Source organism: Schistocerca piceifrons, chromosome 1 (genome assembly GCF_021461385.2).
Source record: "Schistocerca piceifrons isolate TAMUIC-IGC-003096 chromosome 1, iqSchPice1.1, whole genome shotgun sequence".
In the NCBI taxonomy this organism is placed as follows: domain Eukaryota; kingdom Metazoa; phylum Arthropoda; class Insecta; order Orthoptera; family Acrididae; genus Schistocerca; species Schistocerca piceifrons.
Window position 1 is genome coordinate 459102071 of NC_060138.1, and position 26849 is coordinate 459128919.

Below are 26849 nucleotides of genomic sequence, written 5' to 3' on the forward strand. Positions count from 1 at the left end.
CAGAAAGCATCTCTGAATAACATCAAAAATTTTGTTGTGGAGTTCAGGTTTATCATGTATAGCTTTACTGCTCCTTTAGTGGTCTTCTGCTCGGACAACTCACATGTTCAGTGAATCAACTGCAGGTCCTATACCATTTTGAATTTCATTTCAAATTTAACAAGTGTGTTTGCAATGCATTTTATAATATTTTCATATATGGTTCTAAAATAATAGAAAACAAATACTGAAAATACGGCTTGCAGAGAGTAAGTGATGAAGCAAACAGAAATAAAATACTTACTCTTTTTTTGTTTTTGAAATGTATATCTTAGTGAGCTTGAGTAACACATACTGAAGGCGCTCTTTCAAAAGCTTCAGCAGCTGCTGTTCTTCAGTCCTCTCAGCACTGTCCTCCTCTTCAACAATTATTCCCTCACGGCTTTCTTTGTTTCGTTCTTCATTTTTTTCATCAACATGACTTTTTGTTTTCTGTTGCTGCCACTGAACACTTTCTTCGCAGGTGCCACTTTCAGCTGTAGTTTTTGCAGCATTGTTGATTGTTAAATGGCTGTTCACTTCTCCTTTGTAGGAGGTCATTCTTTCTGTCATTATCAATAGAATTGGCAAACACTGCTGCATAAGTTCTAATGCTGCCTGATAGTGTTTCACTTTTCCACCAACAGTAGGAGTTCCTACATTAGTGGAAAAATAAAATTCACTCAAATGAAAATCACAGCAGTTTCACAGTTCTAAAACAGTTACAACCATATTCAAAAGTATATTACAAAAATAAAAATATTTATTTGAGAATCATAAATAACATGAAACAAACCTTCTGCTAAAAATTCGCAAAGAGCAATGCGTTCCAGCTGCACACGTAAGAAATCTGAAGGATGCTCGAGCTGCAGAAGCAGAGCACTGGCCTTTTCATAATGCATTCTTGACAGCTGTAATACATTTCTACGCTTTGCATCATCTGCACTAAGTGACCTGAAGAACATACAAATAAGATAAAAAAAACTCCCTGACAGTAGTACCACCAAAGTGTTTGTCAATTTTGAAGACCTGGACTTAATTCTAATAAAATAGGGTAATTAACAACAGTTCAAATGTATAAGAATAAGTGCACACATTATCTTTCTAACAAACTCATTAGTCTGACACCTTAATTTCTCTCATGTGTACTTGTGCAGAGGCCTGAACATAACATTGGCATCTGAAATGTGAATACTTAAAATGAATAGATATTCAAAATCCAAATGATCTACAACATCGAACTCAAACACTATGAACTGAAACACTGAATCTTAGGTAAGTATAGAAGATTTCTCTACTAAGATTTTGAACATGACTGTGCTACAGCAACTGTGCATGCAACAGCTTCAGTGCATTAGAAATAACAGCCAACCAGTTGCAAAAACACAAGCTTATTAAACCCTGACCTTGGTCTCCATGGTAGTCTTCTACAGATGATTTAGTATGTAAAATCATACTATCTATAGTCAAAGTGGGAATAATCAGCTCTTTCTAGTACATGTTATCCAATCACCATTTTATAATGTATTTACATGATGATTAAGTGGATAAAATGTCAACAACTCCCACTCTGACTATAGGTAATGTGATTTTACTTCCTACATCATCTGAAGAAGACTGCTATAAACCATTGAAACCATGTCAAGGTTTAATAAACCTGCATTCTTGCAACTGGTTGGTGTTACTTCCAATGCACAGAATGTCTTTTCTAGTTTATAAAAAGTGGGGTGGGGGGAGGGGCAGGGGTTATGCAATTTGAATTTGAAAATGAATTATTTTTAAATTGGTTTAAATCCATATCATTCACTTAATAGTTTAGTGAAATGGTTTAAAGCCTTGCATTCTCTTTCTCTCGACAACAAAGAATGTTTTCTGGAATGACACAAAAGGTCTAGCGATTGACTGCTTAAGGGAAGACCACACACACTGAAAAATGACAATTTAATCTTTGTTTCTGTTCAACACTGTCTTGTTGACCTCTATGGTCATGAGCAAACAAAATGTGAATAAGGATATGACATGATAATGTACTCATAATTTACAAATTTGACGAAAAAGGCAATTTAGGGTGAATATTGAATTCTGCTCACAATCTCCCTGCTGGGATGGACTTGTAATTACAAAGATTTTAGCAACACTGAACAACAAGTTAGACAGACAACACAGTAAAGACAAATTCTGTCTCAAAGGCAAAAACTAAATACTATGTCACAAACGTAATTGCTCTTGTGGACAAGACCCTACCCTCTCCCCCTTCCCCCCTTTTTTTTCAGAAAAACAAAACACACCAGAAGTTTTAAATTAGGCATTACAGCAGGTATGCACCTCTGGTAGAAACTCACAATAGACAAAACCATCATATCTTGCCTTGAGCTCATGAAATGAAATAGAAAATAATGAATTCTCCGAGCATGGAAGTACTGAGTCATTGAATCTGTCTCATGGAAGCTGCAGAACTACAGCAAGGAAGTAACTGGCAATTTGGGCACTCCATGGAAAATGAAAGGCCAACTGAGAGCCACATTTTGGACTATCTATAGCTTGCAGGCATGAGTAACAGTGACATTTCTTCACACTGCTGCGGCATACTCCAATTGTGAGTGTATGAGGATTTTATACATAACTACACAGATTCCTGGCAGTGGTTCAGTGTTTTAAATGCCAGACTACAGGTTGAGGTCTGGAGTTCAGTAACTTATCAGTCCTAGGAGTTATACCTGTCACTTACCACTTCGTTGAACCCTAAACGGTCTTTGTTAATTTGAAAAATACCTAGTTACATGAAGGTTCGGAGTCCACATTAAATTGTAGGTCCCTCTATAAGTGGATGATTCAGTCAAATGACAGTTTAGAGGAAGGCAAGTGTGTAACATCTCCGATAAGGAAGTGCCTAGTAAAGAGCTCTTGCTGTGCAAAACAGCCTTCAGGTTGATGACAACTTTACCTATCTTTTTTTTTTTAAAAAAAACATTTAATAGGTTCCTTACAGTAGTTATGAAACAATTCAAATCTGTGGATAATGTTAATTATTTCTTGTAGAATATCAACAATTCACTGTAAAATGCAGGATTGGGGAGGGGGGTTCACCATTTACACCATCATGAGCACCTAAGTTTTGTGTCTATATGGATTTTGGAAATATTGTACTTAAATTATATTTTTCTAATATTCTGTCACAGGCTTATAAGATAAAGGTAATTTTCAACTTTTCCTTAAGCAATTTATGGACTTACATGTAAGTGTGGCCAGAAAACTGCAAATAATGTCACATTTGAAGGATTGTAAGACTAATACTTTGCATGACTTTCTGAGAAGGAAAGGTCATGCGGGTTGCATCCTGATACAGAGTTTTACTTTGACTTGTGTTCACCAGGACAGCTAATACAGACAACATTTCAATACTTCAAGTTAAAACAAATTGCAACAGTCCCAGCAGATGTCATAAATATTCACCTCTCAGACCGCTTGCAACAAACTATGGTACTACAACACAATACTGATTTTAAACTAACAAAAATACATGAGCAATAGTATACATTGTCTGATATCACTGTACTAAGCCTAAGTTTAAGACACAAATTTTGGGATTTGTCCATTTGGGTCAACAACAAATTGAAAATATTTTTAAAAGTTTATGGTTGGCACATACACATAATATCTGGTTAAAAAACTGAATTTGTATGGAAACAGACACTTACAATCGGAAAAGGTAGAATTATACAACAAAACTAAATAGCTGAAACTATGTGTAGCTTTTACAAATACAGTAACGTAGATTTATCTAGGAAGGCAGAAGATTGTAAATTTCAGGTACTATTTCAGTATCTTACTGTTCTGCAGTAAATCAAATGTGATTAAATGCAACCAAAACTAAAATTAAAAACATATATTTAATGTTTAACAATAAGTTTATGCCTTCCTTGTTAGCAATCCTTTTTACTTATTATTTTATAGATGCTGTTAACATTGATAATTATGTGAAGCAATACACACAATAGTGATGACAAGAGTTCAGTAATGAAGCAAACTGTACAGCCAAAATTAAATATATTGAACCTAGATACAATGACATCCTGTCTGTATGAATTTTTTCTTCATTCCCTTCCCTTGAAAGCCCAAAACTCTGATACTTCATAGAAAACCCAACAGTATATCGAAGTTTATGGAAGACTTGAGAAGGGCAGATTTTACCTCTACATATTGAAGTTCAGTGGACAAAACTCTTCATATTGAAGTCACCTCTATATATCAAAGTCTGCCATAAAGTACCTCTGCATACTGAAGTGTCACAAACAAGGAAATCCCAGTCCCTCCCCTCGCTGCATTGATGTGTCAGTGAGATCTGTATATCGTTGCACTTCACACACCCTACATGCAGGTGCGATTTTAGGGCAGTGTTTGGTTCAACTGAGTGTGAGCTGTAAGTGCCAGCCCTGAGGTCTAGGCAGAAATGTCTGACAACTGCTGAAAAGCAAAAGTTAATTGACAAGTGAAAGTAGGAGTGAAGAAAAACAAAGACATAGCTGCAGAGGTTGGGATTCCAGCAAGCTCGCTTTTGATAATAATCAAGACTGAAGACTGCATGATTATCACAGATGAAGGGACAGATCGGGAATGACAATGAAAGGCTGAGTTTACAGGTTAGAAGAGTGTTTAGTGCAGAAGTTCCAACAATAGGGGAACAATAACATGAACATTCGTGGACTTATTTTGAAGGAAAAGGCAGATTATTTTGCAGCAGCGTTGAGATATGGTAAGTATCGTGCAAGTAATGGGTGATAACAAAAAATTTCAGGGAACACAGGGTATTGTTTTCCAAAGAAAAAATGGGGAAAGTGCCAGTGTAGATAACAAAATCTGTGATGAGTAAAAGTTCAAACTACAGAGGATCCTTCAAGATTACAAACCAGATGATGTTTTTAACGCAGACTAACTTGGGAGTTTCTCATAAATGATTTTGATGCATGTGCAGAGTGCTTGCAGTGCATTGTGTTTTCTGAATCAGAGCAGCTCATCATCGGTCTTTGATGGCTCGCCTGGTGATGAGTGGCGGGTGCCCACTTGAGGGATCGTGTGATGAATTGGGCGATGTATGACTGCAAGCCCAAAATTTGGACATTTAGTTCAGTGGGAAAATTTTAAAACTCACAAAATATCTAATGTCCATCCTTTATCCTCTCACAGGCAACTGTTGAAAAAAAACTAGTTGTATTAATGACAGCCGAACAATACATTTAGTCTCTTATGAAGTTTATCATGAAGAACCAGTCATAATTAATAAATAATATGGCATTCATAAATATAACAGAAAGAATAAAAATAAGCTTTACTTTGCACAGTCTTTCCTTATCTAAGCACTTTAAAGGAGCAAAGTGTGCAGTCATATAAAACTGGACTGCTTCCACTGTGAATTGGAGGTTTTGATAGGTAATAAAAACAGTTTTAAAAACAACTGAAATAATTTCTATTTGATAATCCATTTTGTTATATTGTAGAATTTATGTATAGGTGGTATCTGTAAATACTGGGGTTAAAGTAAAGGTTAAACTAAAAACCCTGTTGTGTAAATAGTCAAATGCACCCATATTTTGACTGACAGAAGGTATAATAGTAATAAATATGCAGTCACAGTTTACATCACAGAAAGTTATCCAAATAGTGTCCACAAAACACATAAATAAGTAAATTAATTAAAATTGTAAAACCATATGGAATTTCTGGGAAAAAGATTAGTGTTATACTGGTTGATCAGATGCATCATGCCAGAATACCTCTCTTGTTTGCCTGGTTGTATGTTGGCAAACATTATTATGAATCAACAAGGCTCCTGCACTAAGGATTCTATACCTCTTTTGTGAATACATTGTTATGGTTTCCAGAATTGGTAGGTATATGTCTAGTAATGGGCTGATGATTTCTTATTCATAACGTGAAAGTTTCCCATAAACCTCTACTGCTGCTACTCTGACAGGTCACCATTGGCGAGGGATGCTTGCACACGCAAGGAATGCTTGCACAGTGCACTCTTCCACATGGTCATTTTGATGACTTCAAAAAAATAATTTGCACCAGTTAACGCTGCACTTGCTTGCTAATGACATGGAGACCATGTGCTAGACAGGGCTATTGTTCAATTTCAGTGGCCGTTACATCGTTGGTACTCAAAAACACTATGAGAGACATAACTCTGCAGTTGGCATCAGAAGTAATTTAAGACATTATTTTCAGATATTTCAGCAGCAATATTGAATGTTCTGGAACTTGTGTAACTGACACAGACAGATGTAGAACACAGTAGCTAAACGTTTCACTTGCTCGCATATATGTACACATTGATGCTACATTTAACTCCTGATACATAGGAGGCCATGTACAGTACTGGTTATTTACTGTTTGTCATTTAATGTGTCAGTATTATTTACACTGATATCTGTGACCTTGTGTGATTTATTAGAGTTGAGAAATACATCTTCATTTTTTGGTTCAGTGGAAGAAAATGTGTTCATAGAAGTTAAAATATAATTTTACAAGTAGAACCCTAACGATACCAACAATATTTTTGAAGTTGTTTGGTGATATTTCCTCACAATTTTGAAATAAGAATCTTGGTTTCTGGTTGACTGGCACAGAATAATTGCATTTCATGTGATTTTTTATGCTCATTTTTTCTTTTAATTTGTTTTGTACTGAAAATATCTGCACAACAGTGCATATGTTGACAATATGTGCTGTGTGTCTTGTTTCGAAACAAACTTGTTCCATTAACTCATGGTACTAGCTGTTGTCAACAGTAATGCCTAATTTACTCTTTGTCCTCAAGTTTGCATTCAGTACTGCTAATTACTGTCTTGGAATTGTTTTTCTGGTAGTGTTAGTTGTACATCAAAAAGAACACACGGCTGTATGGGTAGGTGTACTGATGAAGAGTTGACTGATATGCATCTCGTGTATGGGTTCACAGAGTGCAATGGAAGAACTGCGTGATGACACTTTGCTGGGCTGTTCCTACAGTGGTGGCAGCCACATTGTAGTACTTTCCATCTGGGAGTAGTTGCATTACTCTGTTTTTTGTGTTGTTCATTTTGATGACGGTGTGTTACAAGCTTCTGTCTGTTGTGAAGGTATTATTATAAAAAAGAAGATAATTGGTGTAATAAACCAAATAAATCATAATTACATTATTATGCTGTGATGAGCCATTAGAGATAAAAGTTTCTTATACCAAAATACTCATTAAATGTCCCTGAACATCTCCTACTTTTGTCTGTGGAGTTCGAGTTCAACCTGTATATGTAAAGCTGCATTTCACTGTTATGTTGATCAAAATTATGTTTTTTTCCCTGTGAGTAATATCTTTGTCACTTAGACCTAGAGCTTTCACAGTGCGTAGTAGCAAGATAAATATTTATATGTAAATCTATATTTTTGCTTTATAAAGTTCCAGAATAAATTAAAGTGAGGAAATTTTACCCTTTGGGGTGCCACAATCTATAAAGATGAGCAAATATTTATATGGTTGTGTAATTTGAAGAAGTTGCATCTTGCACTGTAAAAATTAGTGTTATAGTTGATGAAACCGAAATTCGTTCTTTTTGCAACCAAGCTTTTGAAGAAGTAGTAATGCATGTATGAAGATTAGGTGATGCCTCTTTGAATTTGAAAATCTTGCTCTGTCAAGAACATAAGGGTGGCTCACTTTGTTTAATATAACAGAAGTTCCAAATCCTTGGTGATAAAAAGAACAGAGAAAGGAAATAAAAGTAGAATGAAGTAATGCGTCCAAAGGAAGTGGTAGTTGAATCTGTCTCAGGTGTCACATACTTTGATTAAAGCCATATGCCATAAATTAAGATTCAAACAATGGAAAATCCAGGATCGAATGTAACAATATTATGTAAAGCTCTACTCACCATGTAGCGGAGATTCTGAGTCGCATATAGGCACCACAAAAAGACTGTCACAATATAAGCTTTTGGCCATCAAGGCGTTTGTCGAAAATAGATGACACACACACACACACACACACACACACACACACACAAAAAAAAAAAACTGCAGCCTCTGGCAGCTGATAAATTAAGATTCAGTAGATTCTTCTTCCATCACAATTTTCTGGGGTATGAGTCAGAAATTTGTACAGATCAAATATATGTGTCCACTTCTATATTTGAGGCTAATCGAGTCTTACTGTCATGTGGAGCACCTGGGTTTGGATTCCAAATTTCTAAGAAGTTCCCTTCGTGAGGAATTTGGTACTTTTCTCCTTGTGAGGAGAAGCATTAGCAAACACAAGCATTAGCATTCAGGAGGGTGATATGTTATGGATGTACAATGATACCACAGCCAAATGCTGACACAGTGGTCAGGGAGGTAATGACAGTGGCACGTAAAGTGCCCTCCGCCACACACCGTTGGGTGGCTTGCGGAGTATAAATGTACATGTACATGTACAATATCTTCCACAAAAAACTTTGACTTTCCAAGGAGAAAAATGTCGCAGAGGCAAGCTAAGCAAAGATTGTGTTGTCATTCCGTTAGCAGCAAATATGACTAGTGCAGAAAAACTCAAGCCACTTATGACTGGAAAACCTGTTTGTGGACAACTGCAGTACACAAAATGCTGTCCCTCCATTAAAATAAGTGACATTACTATTTTTGCCACCGAACACTACGTTAAAACTGCAACCCTTAATCAAGGAATAATTAAGAACACCAAAGAAAACTACAGGTATGAAGTGGTCTGAATGACAGTCTGCAATATTGATGATCATCATCAATTGTTTCTGAACATGTGGATTTTCAATGACAGATGAAAATAGGCAGCTGGTGGGTTTCATACTTAAGCATGTAAAATCTTAGTTTGATTCTGACAACGTTTTACGGGAATTTTAATTTAAGTTTTTATTTTATACAGTACTTAGAGGAGACACCTATTGTCAGAATCCTTCAATCCGAATGGACGAAATTGGTGACTCACTTTAACACTGCCCAAGTTCGTTTTGAAGATCTTGTAGATGTGGACAATGATGTTACAGCAGCAAAATCACAAACAGAGGCCAAGATCGTTGGCTGTGTGAAGACAACAAATGAAAAAGAAGGCAGCAACAATGACGACGAGGAAGGGGAAGAGGGTGAGAGGGAGGTCTAAGAAACACCACCAGTGACGGCCAGGCAGGCCAAGGCACCTCTCAACATAATCAGAGCAAGCGTGAGAAGATAGAGGATAATGTATTCTCAGCCATCGTAATCACAGACACTGAAACTAACTCAAAGTTGATCAAAAGTTTAAAGTGAGCAAAATTACAGATAACTTTTAGAGCCAATGATTACTGGAAATTTTTATATACGTACTTCATATTCTTTTATGGAACTTAGTTTTATTATGACAAAAATATTCTATTTTAAACTTATAAATTGTTGCTGTACATACTTGGTATTCTTTTATGGAATTTAGTTTTATTATGATGAAAATATTTTATTTTAAACTTATAAATTGTTGTCTATCTCAGAAGAAATAAAACAATATGCATAACAATCTATCTTGATTCCTTTCTTATATTACCAAAAGTCAACATAGACCTATATCATACAAAATCGTGAAACAAATCACAGCACAGTAATTAAAAAAAAATCACTGGTTGTAAAACCCCCTCCTACCAGAAACCTCATCGTATCGAACCCTCAACATACCGAACGCATTTTGTCTTTCTTACAGATTCGATATATCGAGGTTTGACGGTAATAAGATACATTTGGTAGTCATTAATGACATTTTGGAATTATTCTACAGCCTTAAGAATAAAAAAATCTTGCAGACTTGGGTGGAGTCTCTTCATTTTTTAATGTAAAATGTAAACAGCTAATAGTTCATCTAATAAGCTGTCTTCTAATAGAAGGCACTTTCTCTGACAAGATGGAACTGGCTGTAGATGAAAGGTCTCTTGGAAAATTATAAGTGGGCTAGCATATTAGGAGATTTCCAGCATGGTTTCACAACCAGTTGGAGCATTACACCAATGCCTGCAGAGTTCGCATATTTTGTATTAAAAAGGATAAACAAAAAACAACAGGAGTATTCTTGGATGTCTCCAAAATTTTTGACAGAGTTCATCATGATTTACTTTTAGTAGAACTTGCCAACAACTGTTTCAGTGGAAAAACCATGATACTACATTTAGAAGATAGAAAACTGTGCTCTGAAACTACATATCATAATGGAGAAGAAACAGAAAGTAAATAGGTAATAACAACTCGTAGATGTCACGGGGTTACAATGTTCTTGGTGCAATTGACAGAAATCCTCCCTAATGATGGTCTCACATGGTCTACCAGATCATTGATGATGTGTATGCCAACCATTGTCGCATATCAACTCCCCAAAAATCTGGATATTGCATGACTTGACTAGCCAACCAAACGGAGGACTGTAATGAAGCCCCAATCAAATTCTGGCTGGTGCTTATAACACTGTCTCACATAAGTGTGTGGTGCCTCCATATCTTTTATTGTGGTCACTGAACGTCTGACGCTGTTCATTCCCAGCAGGCCCAGTAAGAACAATAATGTTCTCTGGTGGCCATCCTATGTATCACAGAGAACTCCAACTCTAATCATTTACAACCCTACCAATTGTGTGTATGTGTCTTTGGCTTGTTGAGGGTCTGCTGTGTGGGCCCCCTTTGAAGTGGTTGTACCGCCTCTTTATCCACAAGATGCTCATGGCATCAGTTGAATTTTGCAAATGGTTTCTATGTGGGTATCACCAAGCTTTCAGAAAAATTTGATGCAATATCTCTGCACAATTTGCTCCATCGTTTTACAACTTGCAGGAATCCGATTTGCACTCACCACATGTCCTGACTCAAGAGGCAAACTGCCAGCAACCAATGCTTTCTGCTGGTACGAAAAAATTCATGACTGCACATGTTCACCAAAGTAAGTCTCCCATACTTCCTTGGTTCATGCAAGAAAAAAGATCTGATACGTTCTGAACACACTTCGTATACTTTGATTTCCTTAAACAGAGAAAGGTATGAGACTGGTTAGTTATGGAGTTTGTTAAAATAATATATAAGCTCCCTGTTCATGTACTGGCAACGTTTACAACAGTGGAGATAAACTTTCATAAAGTACTGTTAGAATCCTCAATAAAAGTTGGGATTAAATTACGACCAATGAAAGTCGTCACACTATTATTTGAAATGCATGGGTATTGAGTAAGAAGACTGCTAGCACCTCTGCTTGAATGAGTTTGGATGTTTATGTCATTTTGGAGTTTGGCTGCTGAAGGTACATTTACTGGGCGGTAATTATGAAAGAATCAGTACTTCCATATTTGACTGTCAACTGTGTAGCCATTTCCATAAACTGGAATGGGAATTATAGTTTGGAGAGGTGTATAATATCCAGCTACAACAAATGAAATTAATGGTTTTGTGGGCAGAAAAATGTTGGATATAGTTAACTATTCTGAACGCCATGTCTTCTCAGAAATTAAGCATAGCTGGTTGTGATAACCATCTTACAAGTCTAAGTATACTTCCCCTAAATGACTGTGCAACACAAAATTAAATCCTCACTGTGATGCATTCACAAATAGAAAAGATATATTGTGGTCAAAAAATGACAGGTTGAGTCATGACATACTTAACATATCCCTTAATGTAAAAATGAAAAGGATATGAGTATGTCTGTTTAAACTGTTCAGACACATCCATAACATACAGGATACAAGTGTGTCACTGGCCCATTACCCCACAATTACTCTCTATTTTCAGATACACAATAAGGAGGAGTCAGTCGTTGCTGATACTGACTGTAGTCTACAAGCTGACACTAGGATTTCCAATTAATTAGGATAGGTATAAAACACTGGATATAAAAAAATTGCAGAATTTATAACAAACACAAATAAGCAGAAGGCATTGATTTTAAATAAAAATAATTTTATAATTAACACTATTGCATTTGAACAGCTGCCAAACTTAATTTGCAATTATATCAATATATACTCAGCCTGAATTTTAGTCTCCTTCCATGAAACTCTTCAATACTGACACACTCTGGAAAATAAAAAAAACCTCATGAGCTGTAGGAGTGAGGGAGTCAGATTATTCCTAACCTGGCTGATAAACACCTGTTGGAAGCTAAAACTTTTATTCTGGATGGCACTCCACCTCATATTGCTACATGTGCAAAAGATCTCTTGCAGACACCTTTTGTTGAGGATGGCTTGGTGAGCCACTACGGCTGTTATGCTTGGCCTTCCAGGTTCCTAGACCTCAAACCACGTGATTATTGGTTGTGGGGTTACCTGAAGTTACAAGCCTACCACGATAATCCGACCTGATTAGGGATACTAAAAGACAACATCCGGCGGCAATTTCTCGCCACACCTACTGGTATGCTGTACAGTGCTGTTGACAATGCCGTCCCTGATGAATCACAGCTGACATGATGAGCATTTTTATAAAGATCATCATCTTTGCTAAAAATCAACTGTTATGCTAATGATTGAGCACCGTTTTTGTTTCAACAATACCCCATGTCATTTCAAGCATGTGTGTCAATTTTTAACTCTTACATACAGTATTCCATCAAGTATCGAATTTTCAAATGTCATCGGACTTTTGGGTCACCCTGTACAATTCCCAGAAATATCATTTAATGTTTTTAGTGTTAATTTTTTTAATAAAACATCAGTCCAATAATGCTTAAGTCTGTACCCATACTGACATTTTAGAACTGCAATATCATTTATTAAAAATTAACTGGATAGAGATAACAAACGGATTGCATCACTATGACCGTAGAGGACATAGCCAAGCTACCACAAAAGTGCACCCTGCACAGAATGAGTAAACAGAATTCAGATTAAGTGAATTCAGAATTTTCTAATAAATATCATATGAGGGACTTCAGAAATTTTCTAATAAGTATCAGATGAGCAAAATTTTTGCACCTCTTCATCTATAAATGAGAAAGTGTGCTCACAACTAGTTTTACTATAATTCTAAAAATAATTAAATGAGACTGATGTAGCCCAGAAAGTTGTTATTTATATGTAGGTGACATCTTATATATGCTTCAATATTTGTTTTGTTTATTATTTGTCTGATGTATTCCTTGGGCAGCGTGCAGCAGATGGAATTCAACAGCAGACTTTCCTTCATCACAGCATGTGCTGCATGAAGCTTCCAACACTGTACCATCTGTCAAGGAAGACCTCAGAGTACTCCATCCCATAGACATACAAATCAATAGCGACAAAAAAAAAAAAATGAAATTTATGTAAAGCTTTTAGTTGAGTAAGAACTCAGCCATTGTTCACATTACATACTTGTACTCACACAAGTAATAAAAGGTTATTGTTATTTAAAAATGATAAACATTTGAAGCAGATATTAATAGGGGAGTAAGAAATCAACGAATCAAGATTAATATAAAACTGAGAAACGATGGAAGGCAAAGCTGCAGTAACTGGAGAAACTGGATAATGGATCTGATAAATATTAAATAGTTTTTCATTTTGGAAAAATTTTTAAAGGAGAAGAGACAAGTTAAAAAAAAAAAATCATCACTTCCATTCTGACTCTTCACCATGTGCAGATCTGTCTCACAGAGGGCAAATGTGAAACAGTTATTCTTAGCCAGTTACTGGTCTTGTGCAAGTCATCAGCAAGCAACAGTAATATGAACAGGCATCGTTCATAATAAAATGGACTAATTATTTTCACAAAGTGAAAGTGATACAAATGATAATCTTGCCTCACAGTAAGTTAATCTGATCACAAAAACTCTGAACTACAGACAGCTAAGTTATGTTTAGCATTTGTGTTGCTTGAAACAGTATGATCAGACTTTGTGATCACTATGTCAAGTTAATTAATACGACTGGCTCTCACAAAGGGTTGATTGTATTGTATCACCAGATATAATTGTTTTCTTACTTCACTTAACAAATTAATAAGGTGGCATCCCTATTCTTTAAAGTTAAAACTTGGAACTTTATTGCAGTGATCGTAGTAGCAATCCCAAGAACAACACTAAATTTCACTGTTAAAAAGAGTTAAGTTTGAAGTCATGATCTACAGAGAAGAATTTCAAGGGGGACAATGAGACAACTTTAGAAGATATCAAGCAAGCATGTCTCTTCTTGGATAATCAGCAAAATGCCAAGGGCACATTAATATGAATTACTCTAGCAATGTATCCAAAATAAGACCTCCAAACCCAGCTTCACATGTAAGACGACTCATAGTATTAGTAAATTTAGATGCAGTAATATATTGCAGTAGGAACATTCCCTATGTCAGCCTTTTTCAATTGAGTAAACTGGGATGAGGAACCACAATATAATGACGAACATAGCTGTAACCACACTCGAAAATACTTGGGGTAGTGTTGAATACTGTTACAACAGTTGGAAAAAAGGATGGGGATGGGGCTGATGGGAGAGATGTGTTAAGTGTGATGAACCATGGCATACAGCAACAGTCAGAGCAGTATGAGCACATGCGTACGGAAGTAAAGACTCTCAGAAAAAAGGATTCAAATGGACAGTGTATCAACTAATAATAGTAATTAACATACAGTAAATAACATAATTAAATATCCTAATCCCAGACTTTATATGTGAAGATAACGAAACAACAAACATAAAAGCTTTAAGAATTTTCTTGTTTAGGTAAAATAACAGCAGAGAACTCTGAAAATTGAGAATCAATGACGAAATACATCAAAATATAGAAAAAATAACAGAAACACGGAGGAAAGAAAATGCAGATTGTTTTGATATTTATATAGGTTGAATGATAATAGGCTGTCAAAACAGATTTTCAAATATACAAAGGGGGGGAATGGAGATCCATCATAAAATCATTATTTCTTAATATTTTTATACCAGATTTTGGTCACCTTCAAAGTATTCACTGACCACAATGCACTTCTTCAAATGATCCACCCATTTTTCAAAACAGTTTTTAAATTCACTTATCGGGATGTTCTTTATGCCTTCCAGCGATTTTTGTTCTACCTCCTCCACAGTGGCAAAACACTCTCCTTTAATGTCCCTTCTGAGTCGGGGGAAAAAAAAAAATCACAGGGGGCTAGATCACGTGAGTAGAGGGTGTGGACAATCAGTGATGATGGACGAACCAGCCATCTGTGTGAAAAAGATCTGCCATTTTCTTCCGCATACTCTCCCTCAATCTTTTCAAAACCTCCAAGTAGAAATCCTGGTTGACAGTTTGACCCAGGGGAATAAACTAAGCATGCAAAACATCTCTGCACACAAAGAAACAAATGAGCATTGTCTTGATGTTTGAGGAGAGCCACTTATCTTCGATGGCTTGATTGCTGCTTTGTTTCGGGGTCATATCCATAGCACCACGATTCATCACCAGTAATCACCCTGGAAAAAAATTCAGGGCCCACTTCGAGTTGATTTTGAAGCTCAAAACTTGCTAAGTCGATGCTCCCTTTGCCTGGCTGTGAAAAGGCGAGGGACAAATTTGGTTACAACCCTTCTCATGCGCAAATATTCGCATACAATTCTCTGAACTGAACTCCATGATATTCTAGACATCTCACAGAGTTAATCAACAGTTCGGCGACGGTCTTCATGAATGAGTGCATTGATTTTGTTGACATTTTTGTCACTTCTCAACATTGAAGGGTGTCCTGAACAGGGTTGGTCTTCAATTGACATGGCTCCATTTCTAAAATGTGAAAACCACTGATACACTCTGCTTTTCTGTAAGGCAACATCTCCATAACCAGTCTCAAGTATTACAATAGTTTCTGCAGCCTATTTCCCCAACATGAAACAAAATTTCACAGCTGCAAGTTGCTCTTTACAATATGTCCTCATGTTTTTGCCAAGATGGAGAAAGTTGTTTTACTTAAAAACTCTCACGGGTGAACCAATGCACGCACAGTGACACAACTTCATACAATGACTCAGTCGGCATGACCATAACGGGCCCTGGTCGAAAAATGGGTTCCCCCACTCGCCCTCCCCACTGCAACCCAATTCTCATTACTTTTGTGCCCACCCACTGTACCTAAAAAAGACAAGCTGGATCTGCGAAGTTAAAAAAGATTTACAAATGCACAATATAGAAGAAGAAAAAGCAGCAGAAAGTGATTTTTACAGAAATAAAGTGTTAATTTTAGAAGTATTCAAAGGCAGAGGCAGGTGTAAAGTTGTTTGAAGGAAGAAATGGCACATGGTGAAAAAATGTAAAAGTATTGGAGAAAATTGAAAAAGAAAATGAGACATAATTTAAATTGTCTTCTGCAGCCCCTAATTGGCTAAAACAAAATGAAAAAAAAAAAAAAACAACTCAGTCTTGGTCATAAAAAAGGGTGCAAGGGGTCCAAACTGCTCTAATAGAACCAGACACATTGTTTTAAATGTTGAAAAGAAATCTGTAAGTAACAAAGAGATGACTGCAAAAACTGTCAATGGCCATGTATCCAAAGTTGCTGAACAAATAGGCTGTAATGGTTCATTAGAAAAGGTAATTGGAGGACAAACACCATTTTCTAACCCCTGTAAAGAAATAAGTGTATCACTGCCATAACAAAACATGAAATACATTTTCCTAAAATTGCAAATGTTCATGAGGGATGCATAATATTTCCAGTACATTTCTCACATATTGCTGTGATCAATTAAGCAAAGGTTTGTCCACATACATAATATTTCAATGAGTCTGGGTGTGTGCTCTTATAGAATGACATTTACTAAAGTGCACATCTGTCACAAAAAATAGACACGGCACAACACATCACAATGTATTTATGATTTCTCATTTGATTATATTGTCTAAAATTCGATAAATTACTGTATGCCTGATTTGTAAACCTTTTGAAAACTTCACCACAATCACAAAAGAATGGTTACAATGTCAAACAGATTTAGCCACAGCAGAATGTATATTCTCATTCACAAATGATGTATTGTAGTTCTTACACAAGCAGATGTAGCCAGTGGGTAATTTTTTGTCTCTCTCTCTATTGCTCTCAATTGTGTGGCTCACATAAAATGTTTCTTGGCTAAGTGTGCCATTACAGTACCAGAGCAACAGTGTGGAAAATATTACTTCTGAAGACAAGAAGGAAAGGAAAACACAAACAACTACTGAAGTGTGGCATGACATTTTTAGGAAATGACATGTCCCATATTCCACGTTTCCATGATGACAAAATATGTTCATGACGTTCAGTAGTAGATAAGTGTCAGGACATCCCCCTGTGAAAGATATTATTATGATATGGGAGAACACCTTGAATCCATGACATCTACAAGGTGGGACAATGAGCAAATGTCTCTACCTGCTGTGTGGGGCTGCTTGTTACTTAGTATCATGGTTTGAAGCTGTTTAGGAGACAAGTGCAAAAAGAAAAAAAAAAGGACATGGCTACAATGGACACCATGACGAAGGACTGTTGAACTGTCTTGTGTAGAGAATACTTCTTGTTTTGATCTTGTCCAAGCAAAATCATTTTTAAAAAGCTCTGTCAACCCGCAGTGCGTACGACATTACATATTGAGACATGATGTTTTGTATGAGAAAATGATAAAATAGAAGGTTTAAAGTTCAGTTGTTCATATCATTCAAGTAGCTTGGAAGACAATTATTGCTCTCTTTCAGCACCCATCCATGGACTAGAAGACGAAGTCCTGTGAAGACTGCTGAAACAAGATCAGGTGGAGCTGACTAGTAGGGCCACCTCAGCAAACATCAAGAAAGTTGTACAAGAGAAATTTACTAAATAAATTTAACATCAGATGCCAAAGAGTTACAGATTACACACAAGAAATGTAACACTGATGCCACACAAAAAAATCACCCATGTTCCATTCCATTACATCATGTAATGTCACACATATTAGGCCACTGTCTACAGGAGTTTTCCTTGTACACCGATGAGCCAAAATAAACTGCTCTTGAAAACTTAAAGTGTGAGATGGCTAAAGTAATTCAACATATTAAATAATTGGTGGAAATGACTGAAAGTGTGGTAGCATGTCACCAAATGTGTCACACTCATGCACAGAAAGCTGGACATTACATGGTGTGTGTGGTCAGCATGGCTATAGAGCAAAATGAGACTGGCCCTTCAACAAGAGGCAGCTGAACGAATGGGAAAACACAATGTGTGTCAATCAGTATGCAGTTACAGTGCACTGTGGTGGTGGTGTTCTTTACAACATGGCCTTGAGACAACATATGGATACCTTTACACAAGAGAGAATCACTGGGAAACTAAAAGAAAGACAGAGTGTGACAGGTGTAGCCCATGACTTTGGCATTGCACACAGTATTGTTTCACATGCATGAGGATTCTCCGAACCACAGGACTGCTGTTCACAGAAGAGGTGGTGGTTGACCATGGTCAACTACAGCTTGAAACTGATGAAGAAGAGGACATAGGAGAGAAGAACATGAGAATATCTCAAACTGCTGGAGCTGGAGACGTCTTCCTGGACTACATTATGCAACAATCAGAAACACGGCAGGACCTATGAAACGCTTGTAAGGCAATTGTGTGATAAAGCATACTACTGCCGTTTATCATCATGGTGACAACCAAAACTTTGGGACATGTTTCATAGTGAATGTCAAGTGATACCAATATGCGTGTAAACACTCAAGGACAAAGTTTTCTGTAAAAATGAATGTATCTTTTGATTTGATAAAGTACGAGCCTGATGTTTTTATACTAAATTTTAGACACTCTCAACAATCTAGCACTTCCACTAATCCGACACCCGTACGTGCAAGGAATGGCCGGTTTAGCATGAGTCTAGTGTATCACCTTTTCGACCACTGACAAAAAACTTCCCTATTTTCTTGCTATGGTTGGTGTGACCACTTCGCGTCTCACTAAAAAACTGTTCCTCACCATGCATCCTGAAAGTGTGGCCTTTGAAGATTTGGTAGTTGTGCTAGACAAGGAGCACCCCACAAACCAATCATCATTATCATTAGCTTAAAGTGGCTGCATCTAGGTACTTTTTTTGGCCTCTAGTGACAATCAACAAATCTACATCTATATCTATATACTGCAAACCACCTCACAGTTTTTGTTGGAGGTTGCTTATGATACCACTTCCTTTTTTTCCTCTTACCTGTTCAATTACTAAATGGCATGTGGGAAGAAAGGTAGTTGGTAGGCCTCCACATGACCTGTAAATTCTCTGATTTCTTACTGTTGTCTTTTCATGTGATATATGTGAACAGCAGTAAAACACTGTGTGACTGTTACCAGAATGTACTATCTTGCAATTTGTGCTATCTTGGAATTCCAATGGTAAACCTCTCCACGATGCACAATGTCTCTCTTTTAGCATTGCCATTGAAGTTTGTCGAACATCTCTCACTCTTACTCTCACACTGACTAATCAATCACATGATGAAACATGTCATTCTAGGTTGGATTTTTTCAATTATTTCCAATTATTTAGTCCAACCTGGTAAGTGTCCCACACTGATGAGCAATATTGAAGAATTAGCCAAAGAAGTGTCTTGTAAATCACTTCTTTTATGGATGAATTACATTTCCTTAAGATTCTTGCAATGAATCTCAGCCCAGAATCCACTTTTCCTACTATTTATTTCATGTGGTGGTCCACATTTATGCCATTTTAGATAATTATTCTTAGGTACTTTATAGTAGTTACTATTTTCAGTGATTTGTTGCCAATGCAGGCCGTTTGTAAGTTAGTTATACAAAAGTAACTTTTATTTGTGGAAAGGGTAAATAACTTACCAAAATATTTGATACAGCACTGAATGCTCTATATCTACAAGCTTGATTCACAACTATCACTGTTAGTTTCTGATGTGCCGACTTGGTGGAATGATCAAATGAGTTAGTCCAACAGTCATGATGGAGTAGTATAAGGCTGCAGAGCACATGCAGTGTTGTTTATGGTTTCATGAATCCAGATCCACTACTACATTTCAGAGACAATTCAGGACTAAATATTGCAAGCCACCACCTCAGAGACAAAGTGTTATTACCTGGAACAATTGCTTCACCAAAACTAGCTGTGTTTCACATAGGACAGTGGGTCAGTGTCAATCAGAGTCTCTGATACAGTAATTGAACAAGTTCAGCAGCCTGAAATTTGTAGGCCAGGTAAGTCAATGAGATGTGCCAGCTTTGAACTGAGTACACTTAGTGTTACAGTGTAAAAGGTATTACAGAAATACCTGTCACTAAAACCCTACAAATTGTAACTGTTGAAAGCTTTGAGAGAAAGTAACAAAGAAAAAAATGAGCTGAGTTTTGAGTAGAAACGTTTAATAAAATAAAGTCTGAAGGTGCTTTTCTTAATAAAACTACATACAGTGACAAAGCCGACTTCCATACCTGCAGTAAAGTGAATCAGCATAATGATCAGATATGGATGAGTAGAAGCCACGTCACATAATCAAACATGTATGGGACTCACCTAAGGTAAATGTATTTGGCACTGTAAGCTGTAACAAGATTTACGGTCCTTTCTTTTTTGCCAAGTCAATTGTAACTAGCCTATTGTACACGTACACGCTTGAACATTACCTAATGTCTGAATTACAACAGGATATGGGCACAGAATTTATATTCCTGCAAGATGGCACGCCACCACAGTATCATTGTGAAGGTTTTGCTTATCTCTGTAGGAATGTGCCAACTCTGGTGGTGGCCATCACGATCACTTGATTTAACCCCATCAGACTTCTGTGCATGATGTTACATTTAAGAAAGTACTTTTATTCCTCAGATTCCAGGAAACATCAACGAGCTGCAAATATGGATAACACAACACTTTCTTCATAGGATTTGGCAGGATATTGATTACAGATGGGAATTTGTTGTGTTACAACAGATAGCTACACTGAACATTTGTAAGTGAAACTTGAAGATACACCGCATTCAGTGTTATTTACCTTTTTCACAGTTAAAGGTGAACACCAACAATGTAGTTTATTTCTTTACCTGTTTATGTACAAATCCATTCAGGGTTAATTGCCAGTTCCTACCTAATTCTCATTGCTCTGCAGCTCTTCCCGCAACACTTCCCTGGAGTACTCTTGAAATTATCTATACATCCAATGATAATGTTCCATTAAAGGTGACATACTGAGTCATATTTGCATGGAAGTCCTGAATCCAATAATAAATGCAGTCTGGTACTTTGTGAGCTTATATTTTTTTCAGCTGAACAAAAGTGTGGAACCGTATCAAATGAAGTCCTAAAGTTCATGAACACAGTCTCAGCCAGCATGTCACTGCTTATAGAAATCTATATCTTATGGATGAACAGAGAAATTTAGTATCTCAAGATCTATTTGCGCAGAATTCATGCTGATTTTTACAGAGGAGATTTTCATTATACAAAAACGTCATAATTTGTGAGTATAAAACATGTTCCATAATTCTACAATGTATTGATGTCAACAACACACACCTATAATTATGTGTATCTGTCCTATGACCATACATGTAAATGCAAATGAGTTGACAATGAAAAAGACAGGGATGCAGTTAGAAGTCTGTCAAATCTGTGTTGCAGGAGAATGTTGAAGATGGAATGGATTGATTGAGTAAGGAATAAAGAAGCCCTGCAATGAGTCAGAGAGAAAAAAAAATGCATAAAAGGCAGAGGGATTTGGCACATAATACAGCAGTTACAGAAAACTGTATTTGTGCGGTCATGGCGAGGAAAGAATCACAGGCACGGTTTGATAAAAGAGTTTTATTTTTTAGACTCTCTTTTGTTGTGCTTTGATTGTGTCTTTGTTGCAGCTTTAGTTTTTGAATTATTAACAGCAGATGACAATCCTTGAACTACATCTATTTTATGGTACTGACTATGTTTATTAATCTAATTTTATGTATTTATTATTCTCCTCAATAGTTTTTATTAATTGAATTTCACTGTCCCAGAAGTTGTTGAAATGTTTGGAATACGGTTCTTCTGTCACATATTCTAAGTAATTTGCAACTAGCATTCTGCATCCTAGGGTCATTAAGCACAAATTGGTCAAATGAATGTGTACTTATAAGTAAATACCTCGGTCTTTGGTATCCTACAAGACTCAAAAGTTTTAAAAAGGACAGATATTATGTTAACCATTGTACATCCCTTGCTATTATGCATCAAAAGCCATCAAAATTGTTGTTATTTATAACCCAACTAAGTACAGAAACTGAGCAACCACTTCATGAATTTTAGGTGTAAATATGAAAGTCTACTATAAGTAGTCAAGTGGTATAACATAGGAGAAGCAGTACTTGAAACTTCATTTACTAAGAAATACAGACTATAAATAACAATAGGCTTCAGAATAATTTTAAAAAAATAACTAAATAATCTGAAAAAAGGACTATCCTCATAATTTTGTTTTCCTAATATGTTACATCCCTCTACCCGACGGGAGGCCCTAGCCACACGACATTTCCATTATAAAAATTATTTATATGATGAAATTTACTGTTTTCCATATGTTGTGTCAACTACATCTTTTCAGGAACAATTTGGAAATGTTTATTCCATATCTCAAACAGGGAAAGGATGCCAGTACACCAAATTAATTGTGCAAATAAGAAAAATTAAAACACAAAAGGTGGTGAAAAAAGAAAATACCTGAGAGATTTATGATACAATGATGCAAGACGGTGGTGAATAGATGCTGCGCGGAACTGGTAAACAAGCTGTCGTGGACCTGGTGTTTCAAGATCACAGTATTTTAGTGCTTTTTGCAAGAAATCCACTACTTCTCTCTCCACTTCTTCTTGAGTCTATAATAAGAAGGAAAACTTTAGTAAAAAAGAATACATAGATATAACTAATAGGTGCAGGTACACTATGCTGAACATCAAATAAGTAACTGTAAATCAGGATGTAGTTAAGGCATTAAGATATCACATACAGAAGGAAGATTAAGATTTAACACTGAATCGCTAATGAGAATGTTAGAGATGGAGAACACGTTTAGATGGGAGAAGGACAAGAAAGGTAACTCGCTAAGTAAGTGGCCATGTCCTTTTTCAAGGGAACTATGTCTACATTTGCCTTAAATGACTAAAATAAACCATGGGAATCCCAAATTCTAGATGGTTGGACAGGGATTTGAACCACTGTCCTCTCAGCTAAGAGTCCAGTGTCATATGATTGAACCGCTTTTAAGTGATCAGGCGGCAATGCACTCAGACACACACCTGAATATTTGGCACAGTTCATAATGTGTATGATAGCTGGACTCTTAAGTGGGTCATATAAAATTTCATCTTGTACTCATCATGAATTAATTTACTGATTCACTCAACCTGATCTATAGACCCCCCCCCCCCCCCCCCCCTCCTCCGCCACGGAAAAGAACTTTCAGGGATACGGAAAGAGTGAATGTAACAAATTAAAAAGAAAGGCAACTGTCAGAAACTGCCTTAATAGTTACCTATCATTAAACTGCTGCCAACTATTGATACTGATTGAGGCTAATTTAAATACCACGAATCAGGAAGAATGCAGCTACTCAAAAAGAAAAAAAAGTCGTTTTTTTATCAAACAATGGAAAATCCAGGATGGTTTCAGTTGTCTGAGACTGCAGATGTGTGTGTAAGTTGTGTGTGTGTGTGTGTGTGTGTGTGTGTGTGTGTGTGTGTGTGTATGCGCGCGTGTGTTTGTATTGCTGACAAAGGCCTTTATGGCCGAAAGCTATAATTGTGTGAATCTTTTTGTTGTGCCTATCGCAACTCAACATCTCCGCTAAGTGTAAAGTTGTGTTTATTTACTTATATTAAATAACCCATTTTTACAGCCTGTGTTGCTGTTTAGTCTTCAGTCTGAAGGCTAGTTTGATACAGCTCTCCACACTATTCTGTTCAATGCAAGCCTCTTCATCTTTGCATAACAGCATAGCACATATTAGTAACAACAGATGGTAACCTATGTCCATATCAACCTGCCTACTGAAGCCAAGCCTTGGTCTCCCGTAATGTTTTTACCCTACACTTCCATAACCAAGTGACCATTCCTTAATGCCTCAGGGTGTAACCTTTCAACCAATTGCTTATTTTAGTCAAGTTTTGCCGTAACACTACTTTCTCCCCAACTCATTGCAGTACCTCATCACTTACTTGATTAATCCATCTAATGTTCGGAATTCTTCTACAGCATCGCATTTTTTTTATTCTCTCCTTGCCCACTTTGCTTGTCAAGCTCCTACAGTGTGTTCATAACTTATTTGGATTCCCAGTTTCTAGCTTTATGTTTGATGGTAGCCTGGTTATAATCTTTGCACTAAAATACAAATCCCTCTCTGAAGACCAGGCAAAGAGGTGAGTCTGCACAGAAACTCCTTTGTGCCTTTTGTGGCAGTTGTGCAAATCACAGTTAATTGAAGCTGGTTTTTATTATTAGCAACATGAGACATTACGAAGTAAATGTACTGGGAAGTAGGTGCATGTCTTCCAAAATTTATACAATATTCTCAATGGTAGTTTTTGCTGAATAAATACTTAATTTATTAATTGGAAGTGAAAGTATGTAAAATAAGTGATCACCCTGGAATTCAAATCAACTTGCTTACAGATACTTCCAACCAGAAGACCACGAAGGAATGGGATTTCTTGAAATTCTTTATATCTATATTATGTGAAATTCAAAACTCACATATCAATATCCCAAAGCAGTTCAATACAATTCTTTAAAATTCTCAAGAACATCCACTTTAAAATTTTCCAAGAATTCTTAATTCACTGAAGTTAGGTCTGTGTTATGTCTGTGTGGTTGGACACACTTATCTAAAAGCTACATGACGAATTTTCATGGGGTTTTCACAGGTAACTTGAGTGTAGCTTGGGGTAACATACAGGATTTTATTTCATCAAAATTGGAATATGGGGACAAAGATATCATAATTTAAAGTTTTATCTAAGATCACCTGTTCAACATGGTAGTTCGGACATATAATAATCACAGCGTAGCACATCTTAGGACCAACAGATGGCACTTTCAGCTTTGTAGCATAGCAAAGAACCAACAGACATTGCTGTCTTTCTAAAAAATAAAAATCCTCAGTGACAGACATTGCTGTAATTACCAGTTTTGTGGGTGCACCACTTCACTGTTCACATGAAGTGTGTGGCTGATTCATCCACTAGAGGCTACCTGGCCCGCTAAAATGGCAGCAGCTGCACGCGCAGTCTGGAACTAGTGTCCGTATATTTCAGAGTGCAAGGCTCCGCTGGCCACTCTTGTATTGTACCTTGTTGTGTGTACTGCTTGAGCAGTGAAATACAGTGTTCTTGGGTTATAACAGATGTATTTTCAGAAGTTTTTCTCAGTAGCAGAATTCAATCTTATCTTTACTAATAAAACTAACACTGAATTTACTTGGCTAGAGTATACAGATTTATTGATTTTGCTTGTGTATTAAGAACTTAAAGACATTGCTTTGCTCATTACACTTTCTGCATTCAGAGAAAATTAGGTTTTAAGTGGCTCTTTGGAAATTCCTTCCAAAAGCAAACTCAGATTGAAAGCTTCATATATAATTTCACTCCTCAGAACCCTTCACTCACATAGGTTTAAAATTACTTCCCTCCAACAATCATCACAGAAGCAGAAATTCTGACAGGAAGTGGCACAAGTGAGTGAGTTTTTATACCCTGAATCCCGCGTATTCCTAACAAATTACCATTTTGCTTTTGTTGTTTGTTGTGGTCTTCAGTCCTGAGACTGGTTTGATGCAGCTCTCCATGCTACTCTGTCCTGTGCAAGCTTCTTCATCTCCCAGTACCTACTGCAACCTATATCCTTCTGAATCTGCTTAGTGTATTGATCTCTTGGTCTCCCTCTACGATTTTTACCCTCCACACTGCCCTCCAATGCTAAATTTGTGATCCCTTGATGCCTCAAAACATGTCCTACCAACCGATCCCTTCTTCTAGTCAAGTTGTGCCACAAACTTCTCTTCTCCCCAATCCTATGCAATACCTCCTCATTAGTTACGTGATCTACCCACCTTATCTTCAGCATTCTTCTGTAGCACCACATTTCGAAAGCTTCTATTCTCTTCTTGTCCAAACTGGTTATCGTCCATGTTTCACTTCCATACATGGCTACACTCCATACAAATACTTTCAGAAACGGCTTCCTGACACTTAAATCTATACTCGATGTTAACAAATTTCTCTTCTTCAGAAACGATTTCCTTGCCATTGCCAGTCTACATTTTATATCCTCTCTACTTCGACCATCATCAGTTATTTTACTCCCTAAATAGCAAAACTCCTTTACTACTTTAAGTGTCTCATTTCCTAATCTAATCCCCTCAGCATCACCCGATTTAATTTGACTACATTCCATTATCCTTGTTTTGCTTTTGTTGATGTTCATCTTATATCCTCCTTTCAAGACACTGTCCATTCCGTTCAACTGCTCTTCCAAGTCCTTTGCTGTCTCTGACAGAATTACAATGTCATCGGCGAACCTCAAAGTCTTTACTTCTTCTCCATGAATTTTAATACCTACTCCGAATTTTTCTTTTGTTTCCTTTACTGCTTGCTCAATATACAGATTGAATAACATCGGGGAGAGGCTACAATGCTGTCTCACTCCCTTCGCAACCATTGCTTCCCTTTGATGCCTCTCGAGTCTTATAACTGCCATCTGGTTTCTGTACAAATTGTAAATAGCCTTTCGCTCCCTGTATTTTACCCCTGCCACCTTCAGAATTTGAAAGAGAGTATTCCAGTTAATGGTGTCAAAAGCTTTCTCTAAGTCTACAAATGCTAGAAACGTAGGTTTGCCTTTTCTTAATCTT

The 26849-nt window shown here is 36.7% G+C and overlaps 1 protein-coding gene across 2 annotated transcripts in view; it reads right to left on the bottom strand.

Annotated features, from left to right (window-relative positions):
- LOC124792931 (erythroid differentiation-related factor 1) overlaps positions 1 to 26849 on the bottom strand; it is a 223155-nt gene that overhangs the window by 15189 nt on the left and 181117 nt on the right. Inside the window, exons 16-18 of one of the 2 annotated variants that reach the window (XM_047257980.1) lie at positions 22667 to 22821; positions 815 to 972; positions 284 to 674 (exon numbers count right to left, since the gene is read on the bottom strand). In XM_047257980.1, the coding sequence (XP_047113936.1) occupies positions 284 to 674; positions 815 to 972; positions 22667 to 22821 (704 nt within the window). Of the gene's footprint in view, positions 1 to 283; positions 675 to 814; positions 973 to 11968; positions 12081 to 22666; positions 22822 to 26849 lie in introns of those variants that run through there. The other variant, XM_047257981.1, reaches the window with a different exon arrangement.